Source organism: Lonchura striata, chromosome 11 (genome assembly GCF_046129695.1).
Source record: "Lonchura striata isolate bLonStr1 chromosome 11, bLonStr1.mat, whole genome shotgun sequence".
In the NCBI taxonomy this organism is placed as follows: Eukaryota; Metazoa; Chordata; class Aves; order Passeriformes; family Estrildidae; genus Lonchura; species Lonchura striata.
The window spans coordinates 17,997,518-18,024,794 of NC_134613.1; the positions used below are offsets into that span (position 1 = coordinate 17,997,518).

At 44.1% G+C, this 27,277-nt stretch overlaps 1 protein-coding gene across 1 annotated transcript in view; it reads right to left on the reverse strand.

Moving 5' to 3' along the window:
- Window positions 1-27,277, reverse strand: part of LOC110470594 (uncharacterized) — a 134,494-nt gene that overhangs the window by 13,712 nt on the left and 93,505 nt on the right. The window contains exons 6-9 of the mRNA XM_077786011.1: window positions 25,156-25,339; window positions 15,185-15,374; window positions 9,043-11,941; window positions 4,683-4,744 (exon numbers count right to left, since the gene is read on the reverse strand). Of these exons, the coding sequence (XP_077642137.1) occupies window positions 4,683-4,744; window positions 9,043-11,941; window positions 15,185-15,374; window positions 25,156-25,339 (3,335 nt within the window). The remainder of the gene's footprint in view (window positions 1-4,682; window positions 4,745-9,042; window positions 11,942-15,184; window positions 15,375-25,155; window positions 25,340-27,277) is intronic.

Consider the following 27,277-nt stretch of genomic DNA (forward strand, 5'->3'; position numbering starts at 1 on the left):
TTAAAGAGGCAGGGTGAGAACACAGCCTATTGTTAAGGCTGCACTTTCCACCACCAGACCCAGCTCTGATTTGTTTCCAGCACTTCAGCCACTTGCTCTGAAATTGTCCAAACTGTTGAGGAAATTCCTATGCTATTCTGCAGGCCCTTTGTTAAAAAAGGATTTGCAACCCCCATCCCATAGTATGTACATGTGTACACCCATGCAGATAGAGAAAATGAACCTCAGTGCATACAGACAACCTGAATTTTGTCAGGTCCTCAGGGTGAGCAGTTTGTTAAAATAGTTAATTCCTAAGAAAATAAATTGGAGCCTGGAGAACTATGACAATCCCTTGTCTTGGGTCACCAGCAAGGTTCCAGCAGTTTGGAACCATGAAGCACCACTTGATCTGACAAAAACTGCACTAGACTCTGCTCCTCAGCACCAGCCACAGGAGGTGGGTGACACTGTACACCTTGGCCAGAATTCTATCCATTTATCTGATGACTCCAAGGAAGAGAAGCATGAGAGATTACAGTTGTGGGGAAGGAAAAATCCCTGTATTCTTCACACCTACTGTCCATCCCAACACTCATCTCAGTGCGGTTTGGGTGTCTAGTATCTCCCATAGGCTCTTTTCCATCCCCTTCTTCCCACTCTCATCTCCTGCAGTCCTGCTGTCCCAGTCCCCTTCCTTTGCTCACCCTGCCAGACTCTGGCCAAGCAGCTTCTTGCTCTTCTCCCTGTTCAGTAAAGCACAAACATGGGGGCTTACAAACCAAAACCAACAGGCAACAACGGACCTGAGGCTCAGTCCTGACAGCATCATCTCTCTTATCTGTAACAACTCCTAGGAAAGGAGGTTTCCTGGCCTCCCTAGGTGGTCTTGCAACAGTTTTATGATGGTAACAGGATGTTTTCACAACATCCAGCCTAAATCATCCTGGCAAATTAGCAAATCAGTAAATTAAACTGCCATGGAAATCTGGGACTTTAATAACCACTATTACATGTTGGCAGACTGCTGGATTGCACAATGGTTTTCTTTTTGCTGCATTGAATAAATTTAGTTCTTTCAGTCTCTTCTCACGTTTCTTAATCTCTTCTCATTGTTTTCTTCTGAACACTTTCCAGTCTGCCTGTGTCTTCCTCTGAGCAGGGCACTCCAAACCACATTTGATGGCACTGATGATGGCTCCACAGTGCCACACATGAGTAAGTCACCCCCCACACCTTACGGAGGACACTCCTTCAAATACAACTCCAAACAAGATTTGTCTCTCTTTCAATAACTCTTGCAGTTGATTCATTTGTTATCCACTACAAATCCTCAGCCTTATTTTAACCTATCCCTCTCCAGCTTAAGCCTGAATTGGTAAAAGTGCATTTTGCTTTCTCCTTTGCAAATGCAGCACTCACTGTTTGCTTTTATCTCTTATCTGGATGTGCTCTCCAATCTCTTAAGGTCACTCTGAACCCTGACCCTGTACTCTCAAGTTCCTACAATCCCTCCTGACCTGATATCATCTGAGTGTTATAAACATACCTCCATCTTCCAGATCATGACTGAAAATATTGCAAGTTTCCCACCAGAAAGTGACCTTGCTGATACACCAATTGTTACTGCACTACTTGGATCAGTGGAGGGATGTAAGTGTAAGAGTTTTCTAAGCTTCATTGTCATCAATTTCTGAAAATACAGACATTAATTAAATACTGATTCCTCTGGTAAAGGTAGGATGCATTCAATTCAATAGGAACTCACTAATACAGTTAATAAAATGCAATGGGAAGGCTATTTCCCAGTGAACTCTGTTCCTGAGGTCAGCCAGCTACAACTTCTCAGTCACAGGCTCAGACAACCAAAGCCATCGCATGAACCCAGCAGCACAACCTCATCCATCCTGCCACGTGAAGACAAAGATTCAGCAAATAATGAATCACAACCAATTTCTGGGATCAACACAAGAGAAGCACATCAGGGTACAGCTCATTTTAAACTGCTGCTTTACTTTTATGATGCTGGAGCCACAGGCTCCATTTAAAATTATTTAAATATTGTAGCATGCAGAAGCCAAACCAAATTTCTCATCAGAGTTAAAAATAATTCCATTTTAAAAATGCTAAGGTCTCATTTTAATAGATGATATCAAGTGACTCTCCCAGCTCTACTCAAGATTCCCAAACTCAGCAGGAACATAAGGACCAGGAGAGTCTCCACCAGGATAAGCACCCACTGCCCACCATGCAAGGAGCCTGGGAAGTTCTGGTTACTGAGTTTTATATCTGAACAGATACAATTTCTGAGAAAAGATTCTGGAAATTTAAGAAGTAGATAATTTAAAAACTCATTTTAATTGGAAAAAATATTTTTCCATTATTTTCTCTTCAGTGCTTATAACCCTACAGACCATTATCTTCCTAAACAATTTTTAACAGCAGCTTTTCCACAACATGCAAGAATCTTTTGAAACAACTACAGGAGAAAGTGTGAAATCTCACATCTGTAACACTGGCAGCACAGATCCAGCTAATTCTAAAAATGTTTCACAGTTTTTTATTTTTCACAACTCAGCTTAGAAGAAAGAGCTTTCCCCCTTCTCTCTCCAGAGTACTCAAGCTACTGTCCTTCAGCCTGACCGAACTATATAAGAAATTGCACTATTTAAATTCCAAGACTTTTTTTTTTTTTAAGTAACTTGTGCTTATAAAAAGCAGTGTGCAAACTTCTCACCCATAAAACAAGAGTTAACAAGTATTCCCAATATCCAAAACTGCCGACAGCACCAGCGAGGCTGCAAAAATACCTGCAGCTCCCAACCAGGGGCAAGCAACAACACTTTTATCTCCAGCAAGTTAAGAAAACCACCTTTACTAACCACAAAATGGCTCTGTAATGAGAAGCCAATGAGCACCTGAAAGGCTCCTGGCTACAAAAAGAAGCAGCACTAAATAAAGCAGAGTCAGGATGTGGCAGGAGAGGCGCACAGAGCGATGGTGGCTTTCACCGGCCCTCGTGTGTGAATTAAGCTCTATTTATAAGCCTTCCACTCCTTTTTGGTTGGGTTTTTTGTTGGGTTGGTGGTTTTTTTTTTTTTTTTTAGTGGCCTTAATATAGTGCAGTTGTTATTTTCTTTCTGTTGAACGTAGCAACAGGAAACCCTGTCAGTCCTGCAGCAAAGTTTCCATTCCCCTGGCACTCCCATTCCTGCCTCGGAAAAGCCAGATTTCTAAAGAGGTGTTTGACAGGGTGGGAGGGAGAGGAAGAAGAGAAGAAAGCACACACATAAAACCCAAAATGCCTGTAAAACATGCAAAATGGAAACCAAATTCAATTTTTTTTCTCCTTTTTTGAAAGTAAAAGGCTGTGTCCTAAATTGCATTTTCTAAAGATTTCTTATTTCACTACCAGATTTGGAAGTATTGGTCAGGAAAATGATCTTTAATAAAGGGTCTGTAAAAAAAAAAAAATCAATAGCATCTTTACACTCACACATTCCAGTAATGAAAGACTTCCATATCAGACAGCACAAATTTTAGCTTGGAAAGTTATTTTCTCTAGTCCCTGGCTAACTCACCGAGCAAACAGCTACAGAAATTAAGCCTTAACTTGTTAAAAACATAATAAACCTGATTTTATTACAAGCTTTGGCAAGACTGTTCTGCTGTTCAAAGAGCTTTACTGCATGATGAGCAAAGATTTTTGGAGCTCCACCCTGCAGTGTAAACTCATCCCCACAGTATTTTCTCTTTTAACAGCTTAATAATGGTAGGGGAAGACACAAACACAGCTGCACAAAGGTAATGTGCTCCAAAACAAGGCTGCCATCAATTTGCCATGTACAAAACATTTTGTCAGGAATACGAAACCACACATAAAATACAGGAGCAAATACAAATCCATCTAGGAAAGGTAACACCAAAAAACCCACAGCTATTGAAAAAGCAGAATTTGTATTAGTGGTACTTGAAATGAAAATTATGTTCATGTAAAGGTAAATACCAACCTTTTTTTTTTTAAATGACAGATAGTCCTTAAATATGGCAAAGCACAAGTAATAAAATACAATACCAATGGATTCCTGATTCCTGGCATGACCTTTTTATATTGTTTCACTGACATGAGGAATATGGCATTTCCCCCACATTTGATCCCTATATATCCTCTCATAATTCATTTTTCTTCCAGCTAAGACACAAACACTCCCAGCCCATGATGCCTTTAGACCTCAGAGTCTGTGCACACACCAACATAAACCACAGCCACGGCTCCTCCTGCCAAAACCTCCCTGGAAACACAGAGCACCAGAAGGGATGGGCAGACTCTCCAGGACCACCCCAGCAGCAGCAATGCAGGGACCTTGAAGGTGCTACTGGCCCCACACAGCACCACCAACCTCAAGTGCATTCCAGGACGTGGCTCTTGTCAAATCATACACAAATCTTGGTACAACCTTGCCCCACGAGGAACCTCTTGGCTCAATCCGTCACAGGTTGAGAGAACACCAATGCAGCCTGAATCCAGCAGTTGAAAATGCAAGGGCTAAAAGCGCCCAGGCTATCTTTAAAAGGCTAAAGCAACATCACTGGGCACCATTCAGCTTTGCAGAGGCCACAGAAAGGAAACCACCAGGTCACAGTAGCAGTCAAGTTTCTTTATAAAGCACAACAAAGGACAAGGTGACAACACCTGCACTTACCACTTCCTCTGTGCCGTCCTTCTGAAAATCCACCTCGTCCTCAGTTTTCATTTCCAACATCCCTGTGCAAACAGAAGGTCCACAAAGGTTATTTTAAAACAAATTTCTTTCATTGCTACTAACATTTTTTTGTTTACTCAAACCAGTCCTCTCCTCCACCCAAAAAAAGGAGAAGAAAACCAAACCCCCAAGGCCCTTCAACAAGTCCATTTGAACCCCTACAAGGCCATTTGATTTCCAAATTCTGGTTTCATTGCTGACTTCACTGCTTTCTTGCTATTCATTTTAACAACTATCGTATCTGGGACTGAAGGAAACAGCAGCAAACAAAGGATGAAACCCCTGACAACCTGTAGATGAGGCCAAGCACATCTGCAGGTATTTGTTAATGTATTTTCTTGGCTCCCATTCATCTACATAAAGAATCAAACTTTTTGCTATTTTTCTCCTTACCATAACCCAAACATAACACAAGAAACCAGCCTTGTCTGCCCTCAATATCTATTTTAAGCATTGCAAAAAAAAAAAAAAAAAAAAAAATCACAAGCTGCAAAAGCTTGACCCACCTTCACTGCCCTATGGATGAGAGAATTATCCCCCTGGACTAGGAAAGCAAAACTTTTGCTGCTGGAGTTTACAAAGTCCCAGCTGACTTTTCCCTTCTCCACGCTCCCATGATGGTGTCACCACCACAGTTGTACAAATTTCATGTCCCAGCTGCTTCTTCTGCCCAGCCAAGTTTTCATTAGTCACCATTCCCCAGGGATTCCCCCTGCTTACCTTTCTCTGGCATGAAGTCAACTTCATGATACTCCTTCAAACCTAAGCTAAGGACTCTCATGACACACAGGACACTTAGAGAGGAGTGAAGTGACTTGACCAAAGCCTCTCAGATGGAGAGTGGCTGCGTCAGGGCTAAACCCCCCTCTGATCCCACTCCCTCTCTCATTTCTCCTAAAAACAAACACTGGATGGATGACAACGCCTTCTTAAGGGTGACGTATGCTTGCAGTGAGTTTAGCCCTACGGGGATTTAGCAAGAGGAGCCTCCCATCTTCATGGGGAAATCGTCCTAACAATTGTCACTAATGGTTTTCCACGGCCTTTAATGTCTACCCTTATTTTTTGGGACCATCTGGTTTTGCAATGATTTTGCCTCGATTGCATGAATTCGTGGGCAGACTGAAAAATCAGAGATAATGCTACAAATTTCTGTGAGCTCCGTTTGCTGGGAGATGTGCTCGGGGTCATGGCAATGCCACTGTGGTTAAGATCCTGACCCAAAGACAGAGTACACAAGTAAGAAACATTTGATGCACCGAGGATGGGAGAAGCAAGCTCACCCTGCTGGGTAAGAAATGGAGGATGAAGACATTTTGCCCTCAGGATGAAATTCAAGACAATTTTTTCACTCTGTCACTTCTTCCTAAATTTCTGTTAAGAAATATCCCAAAGGAAAAGCACTATAAAGCTATCACAGAGGTCTCTGAGCGTAGTACCCCTTATTGCAAGTGTGGCACCGTTAGTAGCATTTGTTACCTGCTCATCCTGCCACTCTAACAGGGGAAGGAAATCCTTCCAAGAGCTTTTCCATAGGGAAAATACTACCAATAAATAAAACTACGACTAATACCTCTCCTCTCCTCCTCTTCTCTCCTCCCCTCCCCTCTCCTCTCTTCTCTCCCAGCCGGGTTATTGTGGCATGATTTCATACCCTAACTCCTTTCATTTTTAATGAGGAGCATCTACCTGCCTGACTTGCAGATAATGAGCTTGCAGAACCCATTACTCAGCTCTAATGCACTTCTGAGTCTAAAGTTAACAGTAGGAGGAGATGCCTCAGGAAAACAGGATCTACCTTCATCAGCTTCTGTCAGGGTTGTGACCAGTCACTAGACACCTGTCTGGATAAGGAAATGAGCCTTTTGAAGCCTTTGTTTTGGGGGTAGGCGGAAACTAAGCAGGGGCAATGAGATAAACAGGTGCATATTTGGGAGCAGCTTCACAATATAAATAAAAAAATTAAAGACCTCAATGATCTGGAGTAATGCCAACAGCAATTATCAGCTGATTACATCGCTGATAAATTACTATGACAATAAACCCCTCTGACTACACGAGTTTCTGAGAAATGGCCTTGTGACCTACATTTCCTTTGGGAAGGTTTTATTGTATTCCACCAAAAAAAGATGTGATTCATCCTGAGAACTGACGAGTCCCACTCCGGCACGGATACAAAATCCTCTGTACAAATCCAGACATCACAGAAAACTTCCAAGAACAGGCACAGCAAAAAAAAATTGAAGGTTGCCACTGAACTCATACAAAAAACGGGCTACCCAAGGCTAGACACCAACATGAAAAATGTAGACTGCAATAATTATAAAAAAGAAATCAGTTCTATTGAATTACTGTGATATCAGAGTTCTAGACACTGCTCTATAGGAGGTCAGTATCAGAAATATTCTATATAGAGATCTTGGATTCATAACAGTCACTTGCCTCTGCTTAAAGCCAATTTTTTACTTGGGCTTCCCCAACATTTTGATTCAAAATAATTCTAAAGTACTTCAAGTGAAAATACTACAATTTAAATTTTGTTTTGTGTGGCATCTCATTGCACATAAACAATTTCTGCTTAATGGTCAGACCATTTTATTGCAAGACCTCTCAGCCCTAAATCCTTATGTATCTTAAATCAGTAACTCCTTTTTTTCTCCCCTTGCCATATCCTAATACAGAATGATGACTTAACATTACTTTCCTACTTTAGCTACTATCTTATTGGATTGTCTGGTCCCTTTTCCTTTTCAAACCTCACCTAGACAGTGTCACAGCTCCAAGAAACCAACCAGAGGTAAAGACCTGGACTGTACAGGTAGAGCTGGCAGAGCCAGAGGTTCCTAGGAAAAGGAGCCCAGCCAAGTTCTGACTTACAGCCACTCCCATCTATTGAACTGTCAAACCAACACAGCATTAAAACATGTTCCTTCTGAAAACAGCTTTCTAATCCTTTAGATCTTTCTACTTATTTACTAGTGATCTCTTGACTCATGTTTACTGGTTATCTCTTGACACACAAGCATCCTAAAAACCCTGAACTCAACAAAAAATGGATTTGTTAGACCCTCCACTGACACCCTCCTCCCCTCCAAGCCTTTCTCTTGCCCTCAATTATTCTGCTGTCACATAACAGAACAAACTCTCTACCATCACCCCATGCTGCACTTAGACTGAAGAAACAGCTCTCAGCATTAGAGCAGTGAAACAGCTTTATAATTTCACAACTTCATTATTATATCATGGCAGATTTTCTTTTAATCATTTAAATGCTTTGTTTATTTGTTTGCTAGGTGCTGGGAAAGCAAGAGGCACTGTATCATTTTCTCAGAGCAAAGAAAAAATGCCAACTGAAAAAGTTCAGCTGCTTCCATAGAACAGCTGCCTGAACAGGTGGGATACACAGATCAGATTAGCTCCATGCTTCAGTACCAAATTCATCTACAATTAAATCCCAGGCTGCAGCAACAAACCCATTTCTTTTTCATTCAATGTACCCCTTTATTTCCCTTCCTGGAGTTACCTGGTGATGTTTTCCATTAGCTCCTGCTGCATGGACCCCAGGCTTCTCTGCTGTCCCCCAAGTCCCACCGCTCTCTCCCATCACCACTCATCCAAGGGGAACGCCAGTCCCACCTCCCAGCCCACAGGAGCCAGTAAAACTCATCCCCCGAGTTCCAGCACTGCTGAAATGCACTGGCAAACACCACCAGCTGCTCTGCCTGACAAAAAAGCTCTGAAGGCCGGAAAAGGCGGCGGGGGTAGGGCTCATGGCTTTTTTAAATGACCTAATGCTGCCAATTAGGAAGCAGCTTCGGGCAGTTCAGAGGGACACTGGCAGCTGGCTCAAGCCGACAAGTAAAGAAAATCAGGAGAGCCCTGTTGTACCCACTGGCTCCACATCAGCAGAAATAAAGGGAAAAAGCCAAGGAGTAACACCAAGGAAATAAACCCTCATGCTCATATGAAAGTTTACAACTTGAAGATAAAGTAATCCAAACAGCTCAAGCCCATTCATTTCTTCTCCAGTGAGGATTTACATGCTAGAAATTCTTCAGTAGAAATTCATAGGAGATGATGCTCTGTTCTTATCTCCAGTGTCAGACAAGCAACATGCATTTGAATTGGAAGTTTTTATATGAAACTACAAATTTTTTTGTTTCCCAGAAGAAAAACCTCAAACACTTCCTCTCCAACACAAGTATCCAGCTCTTACTTCCTTTCCTTTGCTGATGACGTGACAGAGACACGCCTACAAAGAAAAAACTAAAAAGTAGAAAACCAATTAATTTCTTCCTACCTGTAACAGGCTCAGCTCCCTGCACTGCCATGCTGACATTTTTCTTCTTTGTTGAGGAACTGAAATCCATTTTTCCATTAAAGCTGGCTCTGGCATCCACTGCAGTCTGGGGCTCAAGCCCCACTTTTTCTGCGGCAGGTACTTCAGGAGAACAAGGTGTCTCTGCTGCAAAAACCACTGCATCAAAACTTTTTACCATTTTAGGAACTTTATCCAGAGAAGAGGCATCATTAGCCGATACCAAACTCTTCACTCCCACATTTTCCATTGACTCCACAGCCTGCAAGCAGCAGGAATACGGCGAGAAGGACACGGCAGGTACAGCTTGGCTTTGCTTTCCATCGGGCTCAGCCAAGCCCTCCCCCTGAGGCCCTGGCAGGGCAGCAGCAGCGTGGCTGTCAGCAGCCGGGCAGACGGTGTCGGTGCTGGAGTCGCTGTCGCACGTGGGCTCCTCCGCGATGGGCTGCAGCGCTGCCCGGGGCAGCACGCTCTCCGTGTCCCCCTGCTCCCCATCATACGCTGCAACAGGGGCCATGCTCACCGGCCTGGGCACCTCCTTGCCCTCACAGGCATCGCTCGGGGCTCCTGCCTCTGAGGCGCCCTTGAACTCGGGGGTGCTGCTGGGGGGGCAGATTCGTTGCAGGGTTTGAGTGGAGTCTTGTCCTTGGTTCAGCTCAGCATTCTGACAAGGGTCACTCTCTGCACTCACCGACTCCTCTGCTGATGCAGGTCCATGCATGGTGCCTTCTGCTGCAACTGCTCCTCCAGTCTTGCAATCTTCTTTGGGTTGGTCTGCCACTTTCAGCCCAGCATCCACATTGCTGCTGCCCACCACAGGCCGCCCCAGACTACAGGCAGAGGGTTTCACAACAGCAGCAAGAACTTCCTCTGACAAAACCTGCTCGTTGCCATTCACATGAGCCTCCTGCTCAGGCTCAACTTTGCCTCCTTCAAGCTGCTGCGAGTGGCCCTGCCCAGGGGAGCCCTCTTCCCTGGCATGGTCCCCAGGCGAGGCAGCAGCTACCCCGCCATGCTCCCCACCATGCTGCCAGGCGAGCTCTGCCGAGCCTGCCCTCGCCACCACCGCTTCCTGGTTTTGTTTAGATTCCTCATTATGAGTTGCAGAGGGTGTGCCTATTAAATTATCCTCGGCACAGTCTGCGCCCTTGGCACACGGAGCTGATCCAGGGTCATTACCTTGCAGAGCTGCCTCCTGCCCGGGAGGTGCCACTGCAGCATCTCCCTCCTGACTCACAGCCAGCCCCTCTCCTCTGGGTAGGGGAGAGGACGATTCCACCTTGCTGCTTCTCCCCTCCTGCTCCAAAGCGCTTTCTGCTTCCTCTGCTCCAGCCTGGGCAGGCTCTTTCTCTGCCAGGCCTGTGCTCGCATCCTCTGGAGGGAGTGATGCAGGCTCACGTTCCTCACGTTCACCCTGCTGAGTAGTGTCTGGTTTGAAGCTGTTGCCCATTTCACCTTTAACACCAGTTTGAGCAGCAGAAGGGGCACAGGCAGCAACTTCCTGACCACCGCCTGCAGAATCTTTGCTTCCTCCATCTCTGCAGCTGCTGGTATCAGTTCCTACTGGCTGTTTTTCACTGCTCTCCATGGCTGCAGCCCCACAGTCAGCAATCTCACCACTCTCCTGACAGTGTGCAGCTTCTGCACCACTTTCATTAGATCCACCAACATCTCTGTTTGCAGGCTCAGCAGCAGGGCCATCAGTTTCTACATTGCCTTCCAGCGAGGGCAGGCTGGATTTTCCACCTGTGCAGCCTGCTTCCACTTGCCCTTCTTGCTCCCCACTCTCACTGCTGCCACGGAATTCCAAACCAGAAGCAGGTTTTGCTGTGCATGCAGGCACCTTCACCCCATTCGCCGCTGGCAATGCTTCTGCAGTGCTTGCAGTGACCTCCTGCCTCCCTGTGACACTGGCATCACCCTGGCTTCCCGTGAAGTCACCGTTTACCTGAGCAGAGCACGAATCCACATCAGTCTCTTTGTTACTGCCAGTCTTGCAAAGGTCAGCAGAGACACTGCCAATGTCACCACCTGCATTTGCACCGTCACAGCCTGGCACCACTCCCACATTTGCATCCTCCCCATCCGAGCACTCAGTGCCGTTGAAACCACTGAGTAAGGGCTGAGCAGCGCCGGATGACTCTTCCTTAGCTGGGTATTTCTCTTGCAGGTTTGCAGTCCTCTCACCAGGCTCTGCCATGCCATCCTCTGCCCGCCGCTGGCCCTTAGCCCTCTCAGGTGCCCCGGCACAGTTCCTGCACTCAGTCTGGCCCATGGCCACATCCAGGCCCTCTGAGGAAGCTGAGGCTTCACCTGCAGCTGCAGCCACAGCAGCGGCACTGCCAGCAAACTCCTCTGCAGTTTGCACTTCCTGATGGGCGCTGTCTGCAGCACCCACACCAGCTTGATCCAGAATAACTCCAGCCGATGTCATTCCAGCTTCTTCATTTGTATCTCCAGAGGATGGAAGACTTACAGCACCATTTACACTTGCACACAGGCTCACAGTGCAGTCCTCATCTGATACAGTCCCAGAGCCCTCTGCAGATCTTAGCCCCGCCTCTCCTTCCTTTTTACACAATATCTCTGTGTTTTTACTTTCACAGAAGCTCGCTGGGCTGTTTGCACCCCCTGGGATGACTGTATCTTTTGGTGCATCATTAAAAGCTTCCAGACTGCTGCTGTTGCATTTGTCTCCCTGACGGGTTTGGTCTGAGAGTTGCCTGATGTCCAGGTGAACCAGATCAGATGGGTTTTCCTGCCTTTCTTCTCTTGCCATTTCTTCTAGGCTCTGAGATGTGGTGGTTATATGACCCTCTGCTCCTTTAGTACAGCTGTCTCCAGAATCTCCCAGTACAGGCTCTGTCTGCTGCCTTAAACTCTGTAACAAGACACAGAAGAACAAAAATACAGGTTTATTCTGTCATGCAGTTACTCAAGACCTGTATCTACTTAATTCTATTGCACATTAATCCAATTCCTGGTGTAATCCAGGAGAGAGCTACAAATGCACTGCAGTGGATATTTTACATGCTGTTTTATTAGAAGGAGGTAATATTGAAATTATTAGAATGAAAGAAGCATTGGTTGAAAAGAACATCTAAAGGTCATCTAGTCCAACAACCTGCCTGAAACTGGCCTACTGCCACTGCAGCATCAGGTCAACCATGACTTTATCTTGCCAAACCTCCAATGATTGAGTATCCACAGCCTCTTTGGACAATCTGTTCCCATGCCACACCACTCTCCTATGAAGAATTTTTCCTAAAGCCAGCCTGAACAACCCAAAGCTGAAATTTGTCTCTCTACCCCCCTGCTACACCATCTGCCATCACTGAAAAGAATTATAATCTTGGTAATTATTCTTTGAAAAGCTCTAGTCTCAGTTCTTGAGTGCACTTAAATTCAAGATCAGTAAAGAGCAGAACTCAGTCCACCAAATAATGCAAATATACACCAGCCTAGTCCCAAAGAACTTCAAGCAAATGATGCTTTAAGAGCACCTTCAGATCCCCACCCAGCACTCCCCAGCTCTTGCCAGCATTTCTCACTTTTATTTCTATGGATGGAAATGCTACTTCAGATATGGGCACTGGCAGGCAATGTCCAAACACACCAACTGTCTCCTGCTCTCAGGACTGAACTAATAATTATCTAATCTATTCCTGAGAAATGCAGGCATAATTAAATATCTGAAATTTATTTCCTAACTGGAAATAAAAATTTCAGAATTATGACATATTATTAAAATTAATACATGCATTATCATGGAACATTAGGATCATAATCAATTCCTCTCTAATCTGCTTTTTCCTTCCAGAGCACCTGCTTTGTCAAGCTTTTATAATTGGATACAAACAAACCTTTACCTAAAAAGAACCCTCTGTTTCAATATTTCCTTTCATATTCTCATCACTGTAGAAGAGATCGTATCAATGTTCACACCCTAGAAATAATTGCTTGTTAAATTACTGAGCAACCCCAGTCCCTTGATGTACACCCAACAGAGCTCCCCACAGGTTTGCTTGGGGTTTTGCAACACAAGCTTTCCAAGGTCACACTGGTTTCTCACTAAGTGCCTAGGACTCTCCACATACGTAAAACTCCAATGAACTATGTAAAATCTGAACTTTTCTTGCGCTTATTCAAAAATTATTCAAAGAAATACATGCATACTAGAAATCTAACTTGAACAGCTCCCTGCAAATGTTGTTTAATTTTTTAGTTATCAGACAAATAGAATTTCATACGAAAACTGTCAGCTTAAACACCCTGATAATTAAAGTAGCCACTATGTTAACTGATGCATCACGGAGAACTTCTGGGTATTGCAGATACTAATAGTGGCTAAAATCATCACTGCTGCCTTAAGGATATTGCATTCACTTGCCTTTCCACACTCTGAGGTTTACAAACACTGAGCAGTGCCACAAGCTCTCTGAGTCACACACCACTAAATGTACTTCTGTTTGCTATCAATCTCCCTGCTATTCCAAACAACCCTTCTGCCCAGCTTCCATAAACACTGTCAGCTATGCCTCCCTGGTTTTGAGGCATCCCAAGCCAGGTTAGCACTGGAGGCAGCAGCATGGCATCTCCATCCCTTGTGTAGCATCAGGGATGGGATGCAGGGCTCCGTGTGCAGTGGTACCCACAGGCTGCAGGTATTTTTTGTAAGGCAAACAATGTGCCAAGCCTTTGGTGGCTGTAACCCCACAGCAGAGTATGGAGACTGTGCTCCTGGATCCTAGCCAGGATGGACAGACACACAACAGTGACACTTGCTTGGGAACAAGCAGGGTTTTCAAAAGGAGGGGCCGCAGCAGCCCCAGCATCCTCAGAATGAAGTCACTCTGCTGATAGCCGGAAAAATACAGCCATCACCAAAGGAAGCCAACAGGCTTTCAATTGACCCAAAATAAACCTAAATGAAATAATTACAGGGCTGCTTTCCAAATTCAAATCAGATTAGATGTGAAGTAAAACAGTGGTGGAAAGCAAAGTCTATTTCTGATTTCACTGTCAGGGAAAATGTTCCCATTCTGGCATTCGCATGAGCAAACAAGCAGTGAGCTTGCCATGGCTTAGGGGCTTTTGATGGAAAGGGGAAGAGATTTCAGAGTTAGCCTGGATTTGTCACTCATGCCATCCCCCTTGAGATTGGGAGTAATTAACATCTCAGCTACTCAGGGAAGGCTAAAAATGGCTCAGCATAGCCCACTCCTCTGCTCATTCCCCCAGCCCACTGGCTGCACACAACAGTTCTCCCCTCCCTTAGTTAAAGCAACAAAAATATCCTGTTGTTTAGATCCTGCACCTCTGCAACCCCGGATATGTGATCTGATGAAGGAACACCCACAAGTGATGCCAATGGTGACAGACACATGGGCGTTTCTGAGAAATGGCACAAAAATCTTCTGATGTTTCACCTTCCCAACTCAGCCCTTGTGGCATGGATTTTAAAGCAGCAGGAGAAAGCCCTTACAAAGCCTGCAGTTCCTGTGGTCCAACCACTACAGAGTTCGAGAGGAGCACAGTGAAGGGACCATTATGGACACAGACCTTGCATGGCCAAGGCAGGCTTGCTCTCTGAGTCCTACACTGAATGGCTACTGAAACAGCCATTTTTATCCATCACCCGTCTCAGAAACTTTCCTCTCAGTCTCCTCTCTGACCCTGAACTTACCCATCTGATCAGAGATGTCCCCAGTCTACTTAAAGCCCACACCCCCAGCCTCACTCCAGAGCCTGCCTTAAGCTGCCCAGTGTCTGCCAGACAGGCAGAGGGTCAGCATGTCTCCAGGAAAGTGTTCCTGCCCATCCAAGTGGGTCAGGCAGGAGCTGGGAACAGAGAGAGGCAAACCAGAGCTTGTGTTACACAGCCCTGAGCCTGCTTCTCTTCTGAATGAGAACATTTGCTGTCTAATACAGCTTAATCAGATCGCCCCATGCTCAAATAGGAAGCAAATGGACAGGTGTCTACCTGGATGCTTGATAATGAATCCAGAGAAAACGCTTGGGGAAACATGCCCTGAAAGATGCTGACATGTCCAAGTCCTCCCCAAGCGCCAGGCTGCAACCAGCCAGATCTGCTCCTCTTCCCTCCCCTCAGCCTTTTGCTCACCTGGTGCTGGTGGCTCTGCATGTGCATCTGCAGGTGCTGGATGTCCCTCTCCCAGCTGGCTGCTGTCCCCTCCTTGGCCTCAGCTGTCAGCAGGTACACGTCGAGCCCGCGGTGGTGCTTCACACTGTAGTCCCCCGAGTGCACGGTGTGAGACAGGGTGCTCCACGAGTCCGGCTCCCTGGCTCCCTCCCTGCAAAACAAGGGTGGGTTAGAGTTCCCTGGCTCCCTCCCTGCAAAGCTAAGATGGGTTAGTGGGCAGGCCAGCAGGGATCCTGCACGGCAGGACACGCACGCTCTCCTTCACTCTGGACAGCATCTAATCATGGGAGCGAGTGGAGCATGGCACTGGCTCCAGGGCCAGACAGACAGATACACACACACTCCTCAGTCTTGAAAATTAATGTGATTTAGCACTAATGCCAGCCACAAGCTTTATTTCACAAGGTACTTCTCAGGTAGAGATCAGTGGTTTTTACCCCAGACTGTGACAGAATAGCAGCTAAGGGCATGACAACTGCATTTTAAATCAGATTTATCACAGGTGAAGATCACCAAAGCAGCTGTCACAGAACATCAGAGACCTGAAAGGCAGAACAGCAAAGGGATAAGTTGGAAGGAATGAAAACTATCATAGTACAACTTCTACACCAAAGCCAGCACACTGCTCACAAACACCCAACAGCCATTGAATTGCAGCAATTTTATCACTCCAGAAATGAACTGAACCTGTACTGTGAAACTGCCTCTGTGCGAGATGCTCTCAATGTTGTGAGACAGCTGTTTTTCTGCAGGACTATCATGGGCTTTCTTTTTACCAATCCAAAGGAAAGAAAGGAAAAATGCTGTAGATCAGAATGAAAAATAATAGGTAAATGAAGTCAATAGAAATTTCTGTTCAGTTCTCTCTTTTTGAACATCAAACCCTGATTTTGCACCACTCAATGTGACTCCTCAGGTCTCACTGAGCTGCACAGCAGCTACACTGGCCCACTGAGGTGGTGAGCAAACACTGAGGCACTCACCACCTTCAGGTTCACAGATTTCATTTTCAACCAGAACTGATTCAGGAAACCCAAAATCTTTTTTGATCATCTCAGATAGTGCAGCTTGTGCACCACCCCACCAAGCCCTGCATCCCCCCAGGAGAGACATGGAGCCAAACCCCAGGAATGTTACATGAACAAGGGATGAGACTGACCTGCTCAGGGGTGCAAGAAATGGGAATTTCCCTCTCTTCCTTCTACCAGGGATGCATCTACTGACACTCAGCCCCACCTATGAGCTGGGTTGGGGATTGGACCAGATGACTTTTAAAGGTCCCTTCCAAACCAAACTCCTCCATGCTTCTATGATGTCCCCTCCCTGTTGCAGAGACTAACCATTTTCAGATCTCCCTTTCCTGCCCAGCTACAAATTTCCTTGGAAGAGGCAGAGCTGTGATGGTCTTTAAATAATTAAGAATTCAAGAAGGTACATAAATGCATGCCATCAACCAGGTAAATCTACACATAGTTTTCAGAATCTTTGCTGAGAAGTCTTACTGTAAAATTTGCAAACTTTTTTTATGGGCAAGGGCCCCCTAGCAAGCCATGGGGCTATCTCTCTGGGAAGTCAAGCAATCTAGAAAGCAAAGTCATAACAGGAATGAGCACAGCAGGGTGGGGAAACAGTCAAATGGTTCATCAGAGGCAGAGAAACCTGTGCAGGCAGTGGTGGTGGCAGTGGCTGCCCCTGCTCTGCCCCAGCACAGCCACCCATCCCTTCCGTGACTCATTTTGGGTTAAATCTGCAAAGAAACTCAGACAAAGGATTACTATGGCTTCCACCATCTGTCTCATGACTTGACTTCAGCAGAATTACACTTGATTTAAGCAGAATCAATATTTCCACAAACAAACAGAAGGAAGCAGCCAGTTTCTGGTGGTGATTGGTATAAATCCACAGAGGCACTGAAGTCAACTGAGCCATTACAAGCAACCAAAGAAATGACCTTCCTTTATCAGGGAAACACAGACATTTCTGTCTGGAGTGTTTTTCTCTTCAGCTGTCATGTATGGGAAACCAGTGTACTCAGAGCCACTCTCAGAGTCCAACGAGGCAGTGAGCACAAAGCCCAGAGTCACCCACTCACGGGGACAACAGCAGCGGGATTAAAGAACTGCGCACCATGAATCTGCTCCCCTTTCCCATCAGCTTCAAGGACCCTCACAGCATCTTCAAATCAGCACCCACAAAGCTGCCTGCATGACCTGTTGAGCCTCAAAGGGCCCTCAGCAACTTCAAAAGGCTCGGTCTGGAGCAAGATGACAGGCAGAGTCCCCTACAACACTGGATTTGTGTCCACCCCTCCAGCAATCCGCAACCTTCACACGGCCCAGAGGGATCAAACAGTCACTCCTGCTTACAAAGACAGCAGTTTCTTTTCATATTCAAGCTGCCAGTCTGTGTTACACTTTATAAAAAGCTTTAAACCTTTTGAGAAAGCAAGAAGTTTCTCAGATTCAGCCAAGTACAAACTCCAAGCTCTCATTTTTAATAGCAGTCACCTCCGTTACACGAAATTAAGCAGTGAGATAGAGAATGGTTCAAGCTATTGCCTCCTTCAAACCATCCCTTTCATACTCTGTTCCATCCCAGCACTAATGGTCCGAAGCAGAGAGGACAAATAAGGATTCACAAGCCTTAACTCATCTTCCCACCACTGTTCCTGTTGTTCGGGCAATCACTTCCAAGGACATTTGAGAAGACACTCCTGCTCATTTGCCTTCATAACACTGAGCTTCACTGTGCCTTTCCTGCATGTCTCACTGCAAGTCCTGGGTTTTATTGAGAGATGATAAAAACACACTTTCTTCCAGGAAAAAAGCTTTGCTGTTACGCATTTTGTACTTCCTGGCTGTGAAAGATGCTTATTTTGTCCAGACTTGGAATTTTTGTAGTGGTTGTATAGGAGTGCATATCCAAGCTCCTCTGCTAGGAGATAAAAACAGATATGCAAATACTTACTGAAGATTTATTAGCAAAAATAGGTATACAAACTCCAGCCTTCAAGAAGTTTGAGAATCTGCTTTTGTTCAGCACAAAAATTTAGTTTGCTGCGCTTTGCCAGAAACAACGGAAATCTGTCTTCTTATGAGATTTAACCATCCTGGGTCAAATCTTTCTCATCTTCCCTTTTCAACAGCTCCCATCAAAATATGTAACAGATACCAGTGAACTGAACATTTTGTAAGAAACATTTCTGAGCTCAACTTTCACAGAAGTATCTTGGTTAAAAAAGCAAGGACTGCCTGAGAAGGCTGATAACGTTCACTAGCTCTACCCTCTATACAACCATGCCATGGGCCACTGAAAAGCCTGGAAGAAGTCCTCCAGCTCTGGTCAGTCTTCTGTGCCATGAAGGCAAACCCAGAAGGGAAATTTTTGGTTGAAATGAAGAACAGACTTACCAACCCACCCTTCATCTGCAGAAAGGTGGCTTAGAGAAGGATGACAACTTCAAACAAAGAGGGAGGAGAAGCAAAAATATTTCAAAATACTCTCAGACCATGTCCTGCTCCATGTGGGAGCTGATTAGATGGCTGAAACTACAGGATCACCTCCTGCCCATCTGGCGTGTAAGACAAGATCACAGAATCACAGAATGGTTTGTGTGGGAAGGGACCTTAAATATCATCCCAAGGTGGGTAGGGACACCACTCGCCAGACCAGGCTGCTCCAAGCCCCAGCCAAGCTGGGATGGGACAGTAAGTAGGAAGTGGTTTTTATTTAAACTCCCAGCACTGCCCAAGTAGACTGGTCCCTTCTCACAGCAGAGCTACACCATACTTGTGTGCTGAATCTCTCCTCATCTGGCAGGGAAGCAGACAGTGAGCGTCGGAAAAAGGAAAAACACCACACTGCTCCTGGCTTCCGGCAGATACGGGCGAGAGATTTTTAAGAAGAGGGAAGATAAGTGAGAAAAGGAGAACAAAAAAAAAACCCCAAAAAAACAACAAACCACCACCTGATCAAAAGCTCTGCCTGGCCTCAAAAACTGCAGAAACTGCTCAGTAACATGGGTCTGAAATTCAAGGTGCTGGCGCCTGCTGCATGTGTGTTTTCCAGTACCAAGAGACAAGGGTTGAGCTGCAAGGGAGAGGAAGAGGAGGGAGGAAGAGATCAGAAGATGAATGAAGAAGACTCGGTGAGTTAAGCAAAACTTCATGTTAGGGAGATGTATCCCACAGTTTCACAAGGTGGTAAGGAAGGCAGTGTGGGAACTCAAGGTGTTATTTCCTGGGGATATCCCCTCCAGATTTCTGAGCTGAAACAAAACAAGCTCCGTAGCATTGCCAGCTCTCATTATCTTACTGCAAGCCTGGCAACAGCTGTGGGTTTATTCTGAAAGCACTAGCCTCTAGATCCACGTGGCAAAGAAAAAAATAAATTTAACAAGAAGGATGCCCTGCTCAGGATGTGGAGCTGTAGGTCCAACACAGAACCCAGGGTTCACCTGGAGACTCATCCGTAAACAAAGGGAATTTAAGGTGAATATATGAAACGCACTCAAGAGTGAAAACAGATGCCATTTGTTGTGTTTTAAATTTAAAAAGCACCATAATGTAGAATACTTCAGCAAGCAGTGTTTACAGCTAAAAACAGCACCTCAGATCAAGACAAGGGATATGGAAGAAGAGTTGTCTCTGCAAAACATCTCCACATGCTGCAAGCAAGCGTGATCACTGGATCTGCAACACACCCCTGAGAAGAAACTGTGCCTTTGACTGCCTCTGACACAGCAGTTTACAAAGACTTCTTCTACAATCATCTTTTCAAACTCTAACCCCTGTCATGAATGTCACTGCTTGGAGCAAATCTGCTCCAGAGACTAAATATGAGCATCCTAACTGGGTATCCAGCAAGCCCATGCCTGAGGCCAAAAACCCAGCAGTTCTGGGAAACCACTTATCTGCATTTTCTAAATTTATCCTGAAACAGAGCTGGTCTCTCATAATCACTTACCAACTATACAAGGCTGTCCAGCACTTATGGCCCCTATAATTTTTGGGAACATTTCCAGATCAGGATTGCTGGGGGAAGTAAAATAATTTCTTCTTATATCTTGGCAAATATTCTCAAATCTCTTCTAAATCTCTTCTTTCTCATCCTCACAGGTCTGTTTCCATGATCTCCCAGGACTACAATTTCTGAGTGGGAATACAGAAACATTAAAAAGCTGTTTCTATCACATGGACTAAGCCTTCTCTCTCTTCTGTATTCAGAGGTGGTTACATACAAAACAAAGGAGAGGAGGGAGCCAAACAATGAAAAGTCTTCATAGGATGTGAGAACACACGAGGAAGTCAGTAAAAATTGGAGCCTGATGTGGGGTGAGTGGGTGGAAGAGAGAAACACAAATCCTTCCTGCTCTATCACGTTTACACCTGGTTGCCTCATCCTCCCACTCCCAGTCTTGTCCTCTGCTGTGGCCACAAGAAACCCGCAGCACCTCAGCATCTTTCCAATCATGATTTTAAAGCTATTAAATTATGGTGTTTCAACTGAAAATCCTACAGCCACAAAACTAGACCCTGTAGACCTCTGGCCTTCCCACACTACTCCAGAAGATTACTGTCTGTAGCTAAACAGCATCTCCTTAACACACCCTCTCTGAGTCCTCTTCCAGTGCCCTTTTAACATTTTTGAATCTCTTTTAACACAATCATCTTGTGCCATCACTTGTAGATATGAAGTTAGCTGTTCTCCTGCCACACCACAGCAAGACATATCTCAAACCCAGCTCCCCAAATAGCAATCAAATGGATTTGTTGCTTGGTTTGGAGTGGAAGAACAGATGGAGAAACATCAGCACTTATTCAATAAACCTTACAGCCTCTGATTCTGCTTAGCCAGAAATAAAATATATGTATACCATGTGATTGATTTTGAGATCATGCTTAAACACTCTGCTGAACATAAACTGGGTATTTCTGAAATTAAACACTTGCTTAAAGGCCCTGCTAAATTGGGGTGAAAAAAAAAAAAAGACATACAAGGCAAATCCTCTTGCAGCTCTGGCTCAGAAAAGCAGAAAAGTGTATTTAGCTATAAAAGTAAAGTCACTGAAAAAGCATCCTTATTTGAGAGGCACCATGGAGATTACAGGCCAGACTTCACCAATTACTTATGTAAAATCAGAACAATAGCAAGTGATAATCATGGATTGAAAAACATTCTCAAAACCCTTCTGCTACCAGTGAGTTATTCCTCATGTGTGTTAATTAAGTCATTTTAACTTTGGAAATACAAACTTCTACTAATTTACAGTTTCACAGAGTGAGCCTCCAGATTGTTGAAATCTGAAGAGAAGAGCAATCCCAGAGCTGTGCAGAAACACTTTAAAGCAAAAAGCAGAGAAATGAGCAAAAGTAAAAAAAGTTTACAGTAAAAAACTCAGAGACTGTTCCAACTCTTTGCAGGGATTAGAAAAATGCAATTTAAATTGTTTTTTAAATGGGCTTTATTTTTCTCTCACTTCCCTTTTTCAGAGGACATAAATCACTCTCAGCTGTGAAGGAACTACAAGTGTTTGGCTTTGCTGGGGAAAGAAATGTTACTGGACAGAAATAAAATCAGTGTTTGTATGTTTTACAAAGCAGCACTTCCAACCTCTTTGCAATCCTGCACGCTCCCGGTGCCTCAAAGCCATTTTCCCACTGCTGTAAGAGTCCTGCAGAACATGGAGCTGGCAGGGGATTGTGTTACTGCCCTGACTGCTCTGGAAAACACCAACTCCTGCTCTCTGCAGCTGTCCAGTTACTCACAGAGTTCCACCAGCCTGTTTAATGGCTGTGCTGCCTCTCCAGACCAGCACCCTGCAGTCAGCACCACCCAGCTCCAACACTGGGGAGAAAGAGGCTCCAACCACAGACCCTTCACTCTGGAAATTGTCAAAACTCAACGAATGCTTTGCAAACTGTGCCATTTCCAAAGTTATCTTTATAGATAAATCTTTATATCTATTTTTCCCCTACAAAACTACTGCACTTCTGCACTATCCTATTCCATTTGCACTGCAGGACACTGTTTACTGCACAGTTTTCCTCTTGGAGATAAAACAAGTCCACTCAGGAATGATACACAACACAAGGATGTTTGCTGATGATTAATATTTATCTGTTTATATGAATATTTTTTAATGAATGCTGCTATTGACTCTCTATCCCTGATGACCTACACAGGTTCTGTGACAGCTCCTTGTTTGGGTCTCAAAAGAAACAGCCCATCCTGTCTGAGGATGAAAAGCCAATGCACTTCACAGAACAGAATATTTCCAGGGATGGAAAACTTTCATAGGAAGCATCTTTTATTTTTTTTTTTTTACATGAAATACTGCAAAAGCTGAGAAGGGACAGTTCATCAGATAAAAAGAAATTCAAAGTGCTGCTAGTGAAATTAGTTTTTGAGAAAAATATTTATACTGCAGCTGAATCAAGCTACTTCACAGACAAACCAAGGCAAAACAACAACAGAGAAGGTTTTATATCTGCTCTTTAGTGTATTCTAATTATGGCAAAATTTCACCCCTTCCCAGTGCTGGCTGGGAGAATCATTGTAAAATGCAGGGTACTGCAAATTAGCAAGCAATAGAACAATAAGTTCCCCTCAAGGATAATGCATCACAAAACATGCTGCATTCATTTATTTGGCGTAGTGCAGTTTAATTACTTGTAAAAATAATGACTTCTTTGTAGGGGCCCTCACTAACATGCATTGCTGCTCTGTGTTTTGCTGAGTGGGATGAGCTGTGTGCCAAATTTGTGTGCATGGATTATATAGTGTGAGCATAGGCAGAGTGCAGAAAGGAGGTTGTACAGTGTCCTTTGTGTTTTGACAGCACATAAATGACACTTGCTATCTGCACGGAATTGTCTGTGTTTTGAAGCTCAGTATTTCTCCTCCCAATAAGGATTTTCAAATCTTGATTCTATCTTATTGCAGAAAATGCTCAGCATAATAATAATAATAAAAAAATCACTGCTGGGGAATCAGGGTGTGCCCATTTTTTCACCATCACCCTCCTGTGGGGAAGGGCTGTGGCCATCCCCAATGTCACTGTTCCAGTCAGTCCCAAGGTCATACCACGATGCTCCACCACCCACTGAGAAAGGGAACCAGGATTTCCAGCATCCACAGATTTCTGTTTGTAGGGCTTCATGGGAATAGAAGAGTTTTCAGAGTCAGGGAACCTGTGGCATGGCTGTCAGATGTTTATACATTGAATTACCACCCAGCAATCCAAGAGGAAAACAAATCACAAGAAACAGTTTAAGGATACACCAAGAAGAACAGGAACTGGGACCTTGACGATAACACATTGCTTGTGTCTTATTTTCAAAGACAAACTGCAAAGGTCATCAGAGAAATTCCATGGATTGGGCCAGCAGCATTCCTTAAGGCCAATGACACAGGACAGTGTCATGGAATTTCATTCCAGAGTGAGAACTGCCATTCCAAAACTGGAGTCAGTTTGAAATACTTCACCAAATACATTAATAGCTGTTGTAATAGTTTTGTTTACTTCCCATATTTATTTAAATTACCAGCTCTACTCGCATTAGGGTTGCAGTATTTACTGTGAGCTCTATAATCAAGTTTTGGCCAGCTTAAGCTTCCTGACAGTATGTAAAGCCTGTTAATGTGGTTAGTCTCACCTTGGAGAACCTTGCTGCAGCTACAGGATGAATTTGCATATCCCATTTTTACAATCTAGCCTGTGAGATGGCTGTGTTTTCACAGTATGACTAACCTTGATGGAGAATAATGTAACACTATCATCCTCTCTGTATTGATGCAGGGTGGCAGGAGAAATTATTTGGGTATAAATTCCATCTCACCCTGCACCTTCCCCTTCACCATCACTTTCCAAGTGGCTGCCTGAATTTAAGGATAAAACTTAAATGAAATCAGTCCAGCAATACAGATCATATTTTCTGTCCCCCAACACTGCACCCAACAACTATAGAGAGCAGAATAATTTACAATTTGTAACAGAGAACATTGCGTGATAATGCGGACAACACAGCAGACTCCTAAACATGACATTGGGTCACTCAACATAAACTCCAAGTATCTGAGAAACCAATTCAGAAACACAAAGTTTATAACAAAGCTTAAGAAAATCAGGCATCAGAATAACACACACAGAGACTAAATCTTTTCTCCTATACAAACAGCCCTCTTGAGATTTTTTTAAGCTCTTTGTCTTTATTAGCCTCAGCTATTAAAGCTAGAACTCCAAACATTTGCTGCTCAAAACTAACTTGCCATCTTCCAAAGGATTCATTGTAAAGCAGTGCAATAAATGCTCATGCCACTAGTTACTTGCTATGTGTTTTAAGACCTGGCTCTTTCTCAAGACCCTTTATAACAGACCTGTTTCTGTTAAATATTCTGTTCTCCTTTAAATATTTGCACTAATTCTTACCTTATTTTTTTTAACCTACATCAGTAAAATGCCTATTCTCTACAAGATGCTGCCTTATGTCAATATAATGATCATTATTTCATTTAACTAAAAAACTCCCTCTCTAAAAAGTAGGAACACAACATTCCACCACCACCACAATGACTGTTAGCTCCCCTCTTTTAGGCAGTTGTGCTTGCCTGAAGAAAAGCTTTTCATTTGTGTTTGCATAAGATTTGTCTTAATTAGTCAATATTACAGTGACTCACTTTGGACTTTACGAGACAGCTGGAAGCAGAATATTGAGCAACAAGAAAACCCCCCTAAAAAAATTATTGCATTTCCCCTAAACCCTCAGGACTGCCCCCACTGCTAGTAGCAAGTATGTTAAAAGTAAAATTATATCAAAATTGCCTTTAAGGATGGAGTATAGCACTCAGACACCATTGAGTGATAACATACAGCAAAGCCAAGCATGGTAGAGAATGGAAAACCAGCTGAGGAAGCACCAAATCATCCTTACTCTGTCAAAAGTTGATGCAGCTTCTGGTAGCCCCTCTCCAAGGCCAAGCTCACAGGCGTTGCCCCTTCGTTGTTGTGGATGCTGAGAGCTCCTCTTCCACCCGGCTGCTGGAGCAGAAACCACGTCAGGCGCAGCAGACCCAGCCTCACTGCAAAATGCATCAGGGTTTCCCGAGGGATGTTCTCTGGGAAGGGAGGAAAAGAAAGTCAGGAGTGGGAATTCGTAGGCTTGCAGGTTAGGGGAATGTTATAGCCCCACATCTCAGCTCCACCACACAGCGGCTGGCATGGAGCTGACAGCCCAAAGGAACCTGCAGCACCTGGAAAAACAGCCCGGCTGGCAATATCCAGGAGACACCAGTCTCAAAGTGAGGGACATGCTTCGGTGGGGCTGGAAGTGCTCAGGACCTCTCATGCTGAGATTGACCACAGGAGTCAATGTGAAAACCCCACCATTTCCTCAACAGCCACAGCCAGCACCAAGCCCCAGCACACCCGAACAGAAGCGTGGTCAGGTGGGTTTTCCTGGATGTACAAAACTTCTCCTCACACAACCAGGACCAGGTTTTAGGGACAGACAACTTTTGTTACCTAATGGGACACTGATTTATCCCAAGGCATGAAGAAAAAAAAAAAAAAACGCAATTACATTTAATGCACAGAACCAAAGGAGTTATAAAAATGAACTGTTTAAAAACGCAGACAAAAAAATGTTTTCTTTCCTGATCTGATTATGCCTCAAACCAGTTTTTCTCAGCCTAATACAGTAGCTCTGTTAATGCAGTAGCTCTGTCACTCTGAGTAGCAGCATTTATAAACTACCAATCTCCACTGCTGTTTTATGTATTTAATAACCATGACCTTCTAATTTGGTAAAAGTCACTCTAGAGCCTGAGCTTTCATCTCAGAAAAATATCCCCCTACTCCAAAAGCTGCAGCCCTAGAATGATGCTCTGAAAAGCTTTAACCAGAAATGAGCTCCAGATGCACTGCTGAAATCCAGCATTTGCAGATCAAAGCATGTTATTTCTATATGAAAGGCAAAAGCATTTGGGTTAAAAAAATGGCAAGAAATAAAAATTTGTTCTTTTAATTAACAAAGGATTTCAGTATTGACTGACAGCAGCAACAACAAAAAAGCACCAACTGGGTCTCAGAAAGCCATGCCAATGAGCATGCTTGGTATAAACCCTTTAATATCACAGAAATTATTTATTAGGTTACTGATTTGGGTTCCAGCCAAATCCATACAACAGGTTTTAAAATGTATACACATAATGGCTTTAGGATTTAATTTTGTATTTTTTTTCTTTAAGAAGTGTGCCCCAAGAGAAGTATTTTTTTTCAAAGTGCTGCTGTTTTTCTTGCTTATTTACTTACTTTAGGGACATCATTAAGACCTTCGGTGAAAAACAAAACAAACCAAAAACGGGCAGCTCTCCACTGCCTCACACACAATTTTTCACAACTTTTTGGATCCAATTCTGAAGAACTAATCTGTATGCAAAAACCAAAGGCTTTCTGGCACCATTTCTCTTCTGAATGACTCCAAATTAGGTCTCTGGGCTACAAACCAAGTATTCCCCCAACCTCCTCTTGATTACCGTAAAGCAAAACCAAGCTGCCCTGAATACACGAGTGTGTCTGAATGGAGGCTCCAGCTGATCAGAGGAAAGGGAATGGATGAGCTCTCCCAGAGACAAATTCTCAGCCTTTGGCTAAGTAATGAGAAGGATTTGGGTATTAAATGTTACACAGCGTAATGATTTAGAAATAGCACAACATGGAGGTTAATCAATGGTTGCAGCCCTGGATTTAAAGAAAAATTAAAAATAACATAGCATACAGACAGACACAGAAGAAAGGGTACTGATGAGGCTGCAAAATGTGGATACAGGTAGGACTTTTCCAGAGTGAAAGCAAGTGCCCAGTGTCTTACTCAAAGAACTTGTACATGCACAAAGCTCCCACACTACCTGTACACTGACTGGCAGAGCCAACATAATGAATGTGGTTTAATTCTTCCTACAGAGATGCAGGAGGCACAAAAGCACTTCTATCAGAGCAAACAACTGCCATCAAAATAAAGAATGTGTTGCACTGGTCTGACCACGTTCTGTTCT